The sequence below is a fragment of the Falco biarmicus genome, chromosome 3 (genome assembly GCF_023638135.1).
Source record: "Falco biarmicus isolate bFalBia1 chromosome 3, bFalBia1.pri, whole genome shotgun sequence".
Lineage (NCBI taxonomy): Eukaryota > Metazoa > Chordata > Aves > Falconiformes > Falconidae > Falco > Falco biarmicus.
In genome coordinates, this window is record NC_079290.1 from 105,248,390 (window position 1) to 105,258,961 (window position 10,572).

At 48.1% G+C, this 10,572-nt stretch overlaps 1 protein-coding gene across 2 annotated transcripts; it reads left to right on the top strand.

Annotated features, from left to right (window-relative positions):
- Positions 1–229: 229 nt before the first annotated feature.
- ERRFI1 (ERBB receptor feedback inhibitor 1) lies at positions 230–10,330 on the top strand. 2 transcript variants are annotated; one of them, XM_056332357.1, is made up of 4 exons: positions 230–387; positions 6,795–6,990; positions 7,109–7,185; positions 7,755–10,330. In XM_056332357.1, exons 2-4 carry the CDS (start codon positions 6,869–6,871, stop codon positions 8,951–8,953), a joined length of 1,398 nt encoding a protein of 465 aa, XP_056188332.1. In that variant the 5' UTR covers positions 230–387; positions 6,795–6,868; the 3' UTR covers positions 8,954–10,330. The 2 variants fall into 2 exon arrangements, with proteins under 2 accessions (XP_056188332.1, XP_056188333.1); XM_056332358.1 differs by lacking the exon at positions 230–387 and adding an exon at positions 454–474.
- The last annotated feature ends 242 nt before the right edge of the window (positions 10,331–10,572 follow it).

A 10,572-nucleotide genomic window follows, 5' to 3' on the forward strand; every position in this document is an offset into this window, starting at 1 on the left:
GCCACGGCCCCGCTCGCCCCCACCCCACAGGCCCGCCCCGCGGGGACGGGGGGCGCGCCGAGGCGGCGCTGCCCGGGGGCCGTTCCCGCGGGCGGGCCCGTAGGATCGGGCAGTGCCACCGGCGCCCACGCTCCCACCGGGGCCGCGCTCCAGCCCCACCCCCGGAAGCGGGGCGGCACCCTCACCGGCGGCGCGCGGCCATCGCCCCTTTAAGGTTTTTCCCGACGGCGCCCGACGTGCGGCGGGAGCGGCCCCGGCCCCGCCCCCCGGGATAAGAGCGGCGGCCCGCGCGCGGCGCGGCAGTGACCGGGTGCTGTCGCGACTCGGCGCATGCGTGTCGCGCCGACGGCCGAGCGGGGACATGCGGAGCTGCGCGACGCTGTCGGGGTAAGTGCGGACCCCGCCGCCCCCATCGCTGCTGTGGTGCCGGTCTCACGCCCCCCCGCTGGGCCGGGGCCACACCGGAGCCACTCGGTGGGTCTCGGCTGGGGCCACCCCCTGCTGGGGAGCGGAGCGCGGGGGCCGGAGCGGGCAGTCCCGGCGGGCCGGGGGCCTGGCACGGAGGCGCCGTCCCGGCGCGGCCCACGCCGGGGGTGGTGTGGGGGGCAGCGGGAGCGCGCTCGGTGCGCGGAGCCGAGGCGCCCACCGGTGAGGGGGCGGGAGCTGCGGCGCGGGGAGCCGGGCCCGCAGCCCCGGGGACGCGCCGCTCGCCCCCCCGGCTCCCGCTGGGCACCGCGGCTGTCCCGGCCGCTACCGCACAGCCCCGGCCCCGGGCGCGCTCGGCCGCCGCTTCCCCGCGCTGCCGGGGGCGGCTCCGCGCCGGGAGGTACCGGGGCGCATCCCGGGGCCGCCCCGCGCCCCCCGCCCGGCGAGGACTCCGCGCAGCCCGGCTGGAGCAATAAGCGACGAAACTTAGTGCGGTTGCTGTAGAACTAACCGTGCTTAATTGTATATTGATGAGCCGGGGGGGAAGGCGGCGGGGGCAGGGTCCCGCTGGCCAGCTGGGGGCTGCTGGAACCAGTGCCGCACTGGTGGGCGCTGCCCCGGCACGACCGAGCCGCCCCTCTTACCGGGCAGAACTTGTGACGAGGGAAGGCAGCCTGCTGGGACCCCCTGCTTCCTTAGGCGTTCCTTCCCAGGGATTTACCTCCACGGGGCGGTTTTTTAATTTATTTCACAATGGAAACCTCTCCCGAGGGGACGGATCCCCGCAGCGGAGCCCTGCGTCCGCCATCCTCCGCCACCCAGGGACCCGTTCGGGGAACGCTCCCCCTGCTCCGGGGTGCAAAGCAGAAGTAGAACTTATCGCAGCGTGTCTAAGGCTCGGGGCATGACTCTGAGTCAGCTACAGAGGCGGGTTTGCTTCCTGCGTGTAAGCTGGCCGTATTCACGTTAAAATTTGCAGGAGGGTGAAGTACCATACCTTAAGCATGTATCTGAAATCTGACAAGCAGAGGCAGGGCAATTGTCTTGCTGTTTAATTATTAGTTTTCTACTGGCAGTTTACTGGTTCCTCCCAGTTGCTGTGTAGAGCCCTGAAATGGTAGCCCAGATGTGAGCTGAACTGAAACTCCTCGATGAACTGCAGTTCTTCGAATATACTCCGAAATAGCTGACTGTTACAATCTGAAATTGTTCGTCTGCTGTTCAGTTGATTTGTCTCTTTTGAGTTTATGTCCATCGGCCATCTGGGGTACACCCATAAAATTAATTTTATTTGCATCCTCTTATGATTTGAGCAGCATTTTTATCCGGCTTTACTGAGTGATTGTAGCCTTAAACTTCCTCCCGCAGAGTGGTCTGCTTCTGGTTGGCAGAATGTGTAGAAGAAAAGTCTTTCGGAGCTCAGAGTATGCCTTATTTATAAAACGACTGTAAAGAATGTAATTCCTATAAATGGGGGGAAAAAGTACCTTCTGAGGCCTGTATCTGAGTGTGACTTGGTGTGTGATTCCGAGGAATACTGAACAGCACTTAGGAGGTTTGGTGCACAGTTAATAAGATCTAATTGTTAAATGAATAGATTTAAACTAACCTTCTTGTGAGGCTGTTTCTGCTAGGTGTGGGTCGCTGAGCACTCAGCTAGCTGCAAAGGCAAAAAGCACTCAAGGGATGATACGACCACCAGAGATCCAGGATTTTGTTGTTGTTGTTAAGTATATGGAGTTCTGAAAAGTGTACTAACAGCTCTTGGGCTTTGTAACGCCCGTTTAGAAGTCTGAAACACTGAAATGTTAAAAGGGGTGGCTCTATCTCAGGTACTTATTTTAAATAGAAAGTCAAAGGAAAAAAAGGAAATTACATCACGTTGTCAAATAAGGAACAGCTAGCTGGAGCAGATGACTTGTAGTGCAAAAATGTGCCCCTCCTCCTGTGAATTGCTTCTGAGATTTGTTAAAGATATGTGGTGGTAAGGTGAGCAAAAATAGGTTGTGGATTTAAGGTAGCCACATTTCTTCCCCTCCTGAAAGCGTTAAGTAGGTCTTAATCCCCGCCGCCTTCTTACAAGAGGTATATAAGCTGCTTGTCAAGAGTATTGCTTTTATAAAAATCTGTCCAAGATGTGTGCAGGCGTTCAGAAATCTGTATTCCATGCCCGTGAAGTGAAACATTCTAGAGCATGCTTTGGGCTGCTGTGCATACTCCAGAAAGGTTTTCTTTTATTATGAACCTGACTTGCCTCAAATATTTGGTTGCATCGGGGCTGGGAGAGCAGGGAACCAGAGTAACAAGGTTCTCTGTGTGATCAGGCGTAAGTGTTGAGCTAAAATACACACAGATGCTTCTCAGTTTCTGAATGGAGGATTACTGCTGCTGTAACATGAGTATTTATTTAGCAATATGTATCTGTATGAAAACCGTATTTTGGATGTTTTCTCGTAACTCAACTTCGTGTCACAAATTTTCTGAACTATTTATACATTCCTCCCTCTGTAGATACCCTGCTGTTTATGGATATATTTGACTATTTTCAGCTTACACATATCCAGCCTATTATTCATCACTCATCGGCAAGTCTGAAGGTATATTTGGCCTTGTAAAAAAACAAAAACAAAACAAAACAAAAAAAACCCACACCAAAAACAAAACCCAAAACAAAAAACCCAACCAACAATCATTTCCAATATTTAGAATAATTCTTATTTGTGAGGGTGAGCAGGCATGAATGATTAAAAAGGTGTCGCCTTTGCACACTTGCCTGGCCTTACAGCGGACGGTGTTGATGGCTTCCTAATATACCGACAGACCTTTGAATTGCCTTGGCTTGTATCTGCCCTGTAGTAATTACTGCTATAGTTTTAGTTAAACTAACTCAGTTCCTTATGAATAACACTGAAACATCTTCAGAAGTGCTCAAAGCACGTCGATCTCTGAGTGCTGTAATTTGTGCGTAACTAGGGCAGAGAAGCTGAGGCACCACAAACCCATTCTGTGCAAATGAGCAGCAGATAAGTGTGAGATCCCGAATGCTGTGTTTCTGCGCAGTGTCCATTTTCTTTAGCAAACATGGTTTGATTTTATTTATGGTTAAGTTTAGATCCTTAAGTCTTTAAGGAGGCAGGATCGGCTAGCAGTTACAGTGGAAACTGTTGGTGTTTATTCATGACTGACTTCTGTAAATCTTTTTTTTTTTTTTTTTAAAGCCCATTACTAGAAAATAGCAGCTTCGTGAAATACGTACAGCTCAGCTTTAGTAAGGGCACACTGAAACGCAGCGTTTCTACTCCTGTACTCCCAAATTGCTCCCTCTGTCCTCATAGCTCCCTCTGAAGATACTGTTTCTTCAAACAAGCTTATGCATGTTTTAAAATATAAGCACCGACTCTCCAGGCTCTGCTGAAAAAGTAACTAGGCTATTTAGTGAGAGAGCACATGCCTCACCGCTCTCCATACTCCTGGCTTGAGGAATGGAGGACAGTTTCATAACTCCATCCATTCACAACTCCCTGCTGAAACATTGAGGAGGCAAGTCACCTTCTGTGAATTCACAAAGCAGTTATTGTTGCAAGCCAGCGAGTTTTATGGCTGCAGAATTTGTCTGTGCTTTATTTTTGAAAAATAAAGAGTTGATTGAAACAAGTGAAAATTACCTTTTCCTAGAGTATGTAAATATTTGTCTGTTTCAGAAGTTGAGCTTAGCATTCCAGAGGGATTTCAGAGAGGCAATTGTGCAACTGTCGGTCTTGAGAGCCGAGATTTAGACAGCATTCAGAGAGCTGACACAGTAATTATTAGCAGTGGTTTTGGCGTGGGCTCTGATGGAGGTTGGGCTTCGTAACAAGCCCTGCGAGGGCTGTGTGTTATCATAGTGAGTGCATTACATGTGCTCTCAAACTACAGTGCTGCCACCCCCCCCCGGCTTATTTTTTATATCATAATCAATGTCTCGCTGATGGTCTTGTCGGATCTTGTATGCGCGCTGAGGTGGAATACTATCGTGTGCTGACTAATCAGTGTTCTGTATCAGTGATTTGTTCAACTTGAGACTTGCATTTGACTTCAGAAAATACTGAAAGCGCAAACTCCTTTGCAGGCATTAACCTTAAGTACGTGCATTTGTTCTCCTTCATTCCTTTTGCAGTTTCATTGCTAGTAGGGCAGGGTCTGTGAGGCACGAGAAAATCATTGCTGGGTGCAGCGTGAGCCGATGGGACAGATGTTTTATTTGCGAATTGCGTTAACATGATAGGAAGGTAATTTTAGAATTGGTGCTATACTCGTCCTGCGCTGCTTGCATCCTTCTGACAGATGGGTTTCTCGTCTCCTGCTCCCTCACAGGCAGTGGCTCCGCTCGCGCTTACAGGGCTGGAAGGAGGAGCTGCTGGTACAGGGCTACTAGAGATTTGGAACTCGTTTGCTAATCAGAACTATGTTATTGCTTCCTGGGGCTCTATGTTTATATTTAATTTTACTGTGAAAATCTGCAGTTCCCATTACTGGGAAGGATCCAGCTTGACTGTGTAATGCAACAGTGTCCAGGGTTAAGCTAGCTTTTAAGGAGATTGAGAAGGAAGAACATAGTCTTTACTAAAATGAGGTGGGCTGAAGTAAGTAGGACTAAGGGTGATGCTCTGCTGCAGTAGAGAACATGGTTTGGCCCTTGTTCACATCTGTTAAGCTAATAGCCTCCTGTCTTAGTGTTCTTAAATGCCTGGCTCAAATATACTGCATATCTGGTAGTGAAGAAAAAAAAATAATAATCCCACTCCTGTTAACACAAGGGTGATGGCTGGTAGACATGATCAAGAAAACCATCATGCATAAAGCAAATGTGATGAGGTCTTGCACATCATAAACACACAAACAGACGAAGCTACGTCACATACACCATGTGCTCAGATGGTCAGTACTGGGCCCAGGTCAAACTTGGAAAATCACAGCAGATGGTCCTTCTGAGAGAATTGTTTATGAAAGGCAAAGAGTGGTGTTAGATTGCAAATGAATCCTGGGGCACCGCTGCAGAGTCCTGCCTAGGAGAGTGCCCATCCCTCCTGCTGCAAATAGGTAGAACAGATCTCTCCTTTTAAAGGCGAAGTAGGATTACACATCCGTGCAGAATGCCTGGTTCTGGACAGGTTTTCCGTAAGCGTGAGCTGGTCCTTGCTCCTGTACCTGTTTCCCTGCAGTACCCTGCTGTGAAGGGCTTTTCTTGGCACATACCCTGCACCGATGTAGACAGCCCTCACTTGTCGCTTGCATTTTCTTTCAGGTGCAGGTTTTTTCTTTCAGGGGAAGGAAGCTCATGTTAAGAAACTGGACGTACTCTTTGATTCTCAGGAGAAACAAATCAAAATGTTGGGGGGGGGGGGTGTGTTAGATTATTATTATTTTTTTAAAACAGCTACCATAATGTACTTGGTGAATTTAGGGTGTTTGTGTAGATGAAGCACGGACCCAGAGAACACCTTTGCTTACAGTCTTGAGGTTAATTTCTCCTGCTTTCGGGACATTGACTACTTTTACACTGTGTTGTGTCCCCCCCGGTCCATTCTGAATTTCCTAAAAAAAAAAAAAAAAGCCCCGTGAGTCGCCTTGTTCCTTTGACTATGATGATTTATTCAATATAAAGCCGTTGCCAAGACATTTTTTCCTGTTGTAAATGGGCCAGATAAAGCATTCTTCGCACTCAAAATAAATCTTGAGTACAGCAAGACAGTTTAAGCTGAGATTATTTCAAATCACTAGATTTTCAGTTTGTTGGAAATAGCTGGGAGACTTGATGCTGATTTAAAGTATCTTAATGCTCAAGTTTGATAATAATAGCGACTGCTTTATATAAAGGAAATGTTGGAATTCTGATTTAAGTAGTCAGTAATTCTGTTTATTGGAGCAAGGGCCATTTGTTAGGCTATTGATGGTAATACTTAAAAACAGCCTAGGCTACACTGGGAGCCACAGACTGGTTAGCAAGGAGATACAGCTAAAGATAGATGTCTACTAGAAAATTGAAGAGGTTGTTCTGGAAAGCTTATTTTGCCTGAATAACTAGCAGTTTATGGACGAGCACTGAAGTTGGCGATGCACAGTTGCCATATATTGATGGCTTTACTGAACATATTTTTTCTTTTTTTCTGTACAGTGTAATTCAGTGGAAGAACTCGCCCATTTTGCACGGCAGTTTTGCACTCAGACACAAAAACCTGGTAAAGTTTCCTTGTGGGCAAGTAATAGGACAGAGAGAGGGCCTTTCTGCAGAGCCATTGAATTCCTTGAAATACCAACGTTTCAGCTGTGAGATGGACTCGTCAGGTTTGCGTTGCTGATATTTATTTATGTGCTTCTTTCTTTTGAAGGGAATGAAAACCGCAGGAGGGCTGTCGGGGACTGACTCTCTGGGGCTGTGAGGTGCCGCCGGCGGCAGCGCACAATGTCAACGGCAGGAGTGGCTGCTCAGGAGATGGGAGTCCCGTTAAAAGCCGGATTTCTTCACACTGGTCAAGGCATGGGGAGTCTGAAAACCTGCTGGGGCAGCCACAGCGGCTTTGAGAAGTGAGTGAGGCTAAAATTTGATCTCTCCTTGAAGACGCGATACGAGATGAGCATGAATACCTGTACCTGTACCCGCCCGATGGTCTATTTACAGCAAAGGCTTTTTTCCCCCCCCCAGTACTTTCTTTACCGTGGACCCTATAGCGATGGCGTATGAGCTGAGCCCACCGGCGGCGGAGCGGTTCCCACCCGTTGGTGAGTCGGGGGCGGCCCGGGGGGGGCGGGGGCGGGGCCGCGCCGCGGTGCTGCCGCAGGGGCGCCCCCTGGCGGCGGAGAGCGCACAGTGCGCCAAGCGCGGCATCCTCGCGCTTTTCAATGATGCGATCGAGTTCAAACAAACCCCCGCATTCCGCCCCCCCCCCCTCTTTTTCTTGCGCTTAGAAGCCTCTGAGCTGCCATGACACAGCTGAAAGAAAAACCATTTGGTAAAACAGCGCTTGTTCTGCCGCGGGAGCTGCGCAGCTGCAGCTCTGGGCTTTGCATGGGGCTGGGGTCTCTCGGAACTACCTCGTTTCACTGCAGCACTGGCCTAAAACAATTAATTACCCTATTGTAATTTAGCCTATTGTAACAGCCGCTCTGATAACTAAATTCATAAATCCGCAACCAGGAAAGATCTAGAATAGCTACTTCTGGTTTCAGAGTCATTAAGCAGACATTACTCGTTGCGTTAGAAGGAATTAAATAGCTAAATATGCAGCGGCAGAGTCTCATGCTAGAGTGTTACTTAGAAAAGTGTTCCTACGGCTTTCTTGCCTTTTTAGGGCACTCTGCCAGTGACGCTTGCGTGACCGACCACAGCTTTGCTGAAAGCTGCACCCCAGTCCCGTCTCAGAAATCCAGCCCACCTCCTGTAAGCCCCAAAAATGAACAGCTGATTTCAAGATATGAAGACCATCTCATCCCTGGCTTTAGTAAACTGTCGTTAACTATGGGCTGTGTTTCTGAAGAAACACCTCCTCACATGCCAATAAAACATGGGCCAATTCAGTTTCTGTCTCCATCTTCCAATGACCGTAGCTCCAGACCGCTTCCCCCTCTGCCTATTTCTGAAGACCTTATTCCCGATGAGATGGACAAAGAGGTGGAGTTCCTGACTAGCTCAGATACCGACTTCTTATTAGAAGATTATGAACTTCCCTCTTTTAAATCCAGTGCTCCGAGCCGGCGGAGCTTTAGGGGCTGTGGACAGATCAACTACGCATACTTTGATACTCCGACAGGACCAAACCCAGAAGATGCCAACCCTACACAATGCCTAAATGGATACGTATCCAGTATTTATCCTCCTCCGCAGCAGCTGCATCGACGTTTGCGAAGGTCCCATTCTGGGCCAGCTGGATCTCTTAATAAACCAGTAGTAAGACTATCTGGACACTTAAACAGATCTTCACCGAATTCCGATGAAGATAAACCAGAGGTTCCACCAAGGGTTCCCATACCTCCAAGGGCTCTCAAACCGGATTACAGAAGGTGGTCAGCAGAAGTTGCTTCTAGCGCATACAGCGATGAAGACAGGCCTCCAAAAGTGCCCCCAAGAGAACCTTTGTCACGCAGCAATTCCCGTACGCCAAGTCCCAAAAGCCTGCCGTCATACCTCAATGGGGTTATGCCCCCCACCCAGAGTTTTGCACCTGATCCCAAGTACGTCAGCAGCAAAGCTCTGCAAAGACAAAACAGTGAAGGATCTTCCAACAGGGTCCCTTGCATTCTTCCGATCATTGAGAATGGTAAGAAGGCCAGTTCAACACACTACTATCTGCTGCCTGAAAGGCCTCCATATTTGGACAAGTATGAGAAATTCTTCAGAGAAGCAGAAGAAAGTAGTTCTAGCACCGGGGTTCAGTCCTGGTCTGGTGACTGCACAGCCACTTCAGCCCCAGCAAAACTGGACTCAAAGCCTAGAGTGGACATAGCTGGTCATCTGAAACGAAAACACCTGTCTTACGTGGTTTCCCCGTAGCCTCTGGGAGCACGGTCTCAGCTCGGTTGTTCAGGATGGAGCTGAACTTGATCACGTTACAAAGTTCTTCAGGTTCTCAGATAATGAAGTAGGACCAGTTTGTCCTCCGAGAACTGGAAAGTGGCTGGTAAAGTCCTCTTATGCTGCATATCTCTGATATGTTTCTTAAGACTGGTTTTTGTCTTGGTATATATAGCTGAAAACCTGCAAAGATTCCATAGAAACGTATAGAGGGATAGTCGTCACAGTTGGCCAGTTATATGCTACCTAGATGAACGTGTTTGGTAGCCACGTTATAACGAAAAATATAAATAAATCTAGCTTTGCTGAAGAGTCCCTTATAAAGCTGACAACAGAGCAGACCACGCAGTCCAGTTTTTGTGTCAGGCTTTTCCAAAATTTCTTTCATACCGTTAACTCTGCTGAGGACAGAGCCTGTCCCCTTTGACCAGGATACGCCAGCCTGGTGAGAAGGTAACTGCAAGATCCGATGTCTGCTGCAAGACTTGGCAAGCACACTGGAAGTGCATTTTGAAAGATGAATTTGTTTTACAACTGAATTTGACACTAATAGACGTTTGAAGTGAGTTAGGTTTTGTCGCTTCTCTCAGTTGCTAGACACACTTGACTCAGTTTTGCAGTTTTCCCTAGGAGAGACTCAGACCAGCTACTGCGAAGCCTCTGCTGCTGCTCTTTTCCTGCTGGATCTAGAAACGTGTGGAAGTGTCCCAAAAGCGGCAGAGGGTACACGCAGCTGTACGGTTGCTGTTAGGTAGGCAGTAACAGCTACATGCTCACCTAGAGTCTGAAATTCTGACTGTGTTACATACAGAACTACAGCACAAGCTGGTCTTGTGTTTTGGTTTCTGTTCAGTATTTTAGGGGAGGATGAGGAGGGTCTGAGCAAAACCCACGATTCCATTTATGAACAGTGTCAGTCCCATCTCTCGCTGCTTCAGATGCTGCTGCTTGCTGTTTAATTTTTCCTCATCGTGCCTCGGCGATCCGTTAAAGTTCATTGAGGTGCCACATTCGTGCGTTAGCAGTTTCTCATGCTCATTTTGATTACATTTATCCTCTTACAGATAAGCACAAGAGAAAGGGTGCTCATTAACGGAGGTACAGAAGATGAATGTGTTCCTCCTAACAGAAATAAAGAAGCTGTTTACAGTTTAAACTGCTGAATGAGATGTTTGAGCTGTTTTAAAGCTTACTTTTTATTTTAGTACAAACTAAATGAAGGTGAAATACATGCTATAGAAATGCACTGATATTTCTGCATCCTGTACAGTATTGAATAAAAAGAGAATTCACTTTGTATTTTGAATATTGTCATGTCTCGAGTTTAATAAAGTTATAAAATACTTATTTATGATACATTTTGGTTTTTGCTTTATTGAATAGTGCATGCAATTGTATGTGTGACTTCTGCATTTCCTGGAAAGTTCACAGTAAATACTGTTAAATGTGCAACAACTGTTGACGGCAGCTTGCATTTAAAGTTAAGAATTCTGCGAAAGGGTTCAGTACCTCACATTGCACACCATTAATTTTAATTCCTCCTTACTATCTGGTAGCACAGTGTCTCTACTTTTGTTCTGGCAATAAAGCATCCTGTA

What these genes read in the sequence shown, in the direction of transcription:
- ERRFI1 (XM_056332357.1), top strand. Translation starts at nt 6,869, where the DNA reads ATGTCAACGGCAGGAGTGGCTGCTCAGGAGATGGGAGTCCCGTTAAAA. An exon ending in AGCCACAGCGGCTTTGAGAA is followed by an intron (nt 6,991 to 7,108) that starts GTGAGTGAGGCT and finishes TCCCCCCCCCAG; the next exon opens with TACTTTCTTTACCGTGGACC. An exon ending in GGAGCGGTTCCCACCCGTTG is followed by an intron (nt 7,186 to 7,754) that starts GTGAGTCGGGGG and finishes TTGCCTTTTTAG; the next exon opens with GGCACTCTGCCAGTGACGCT.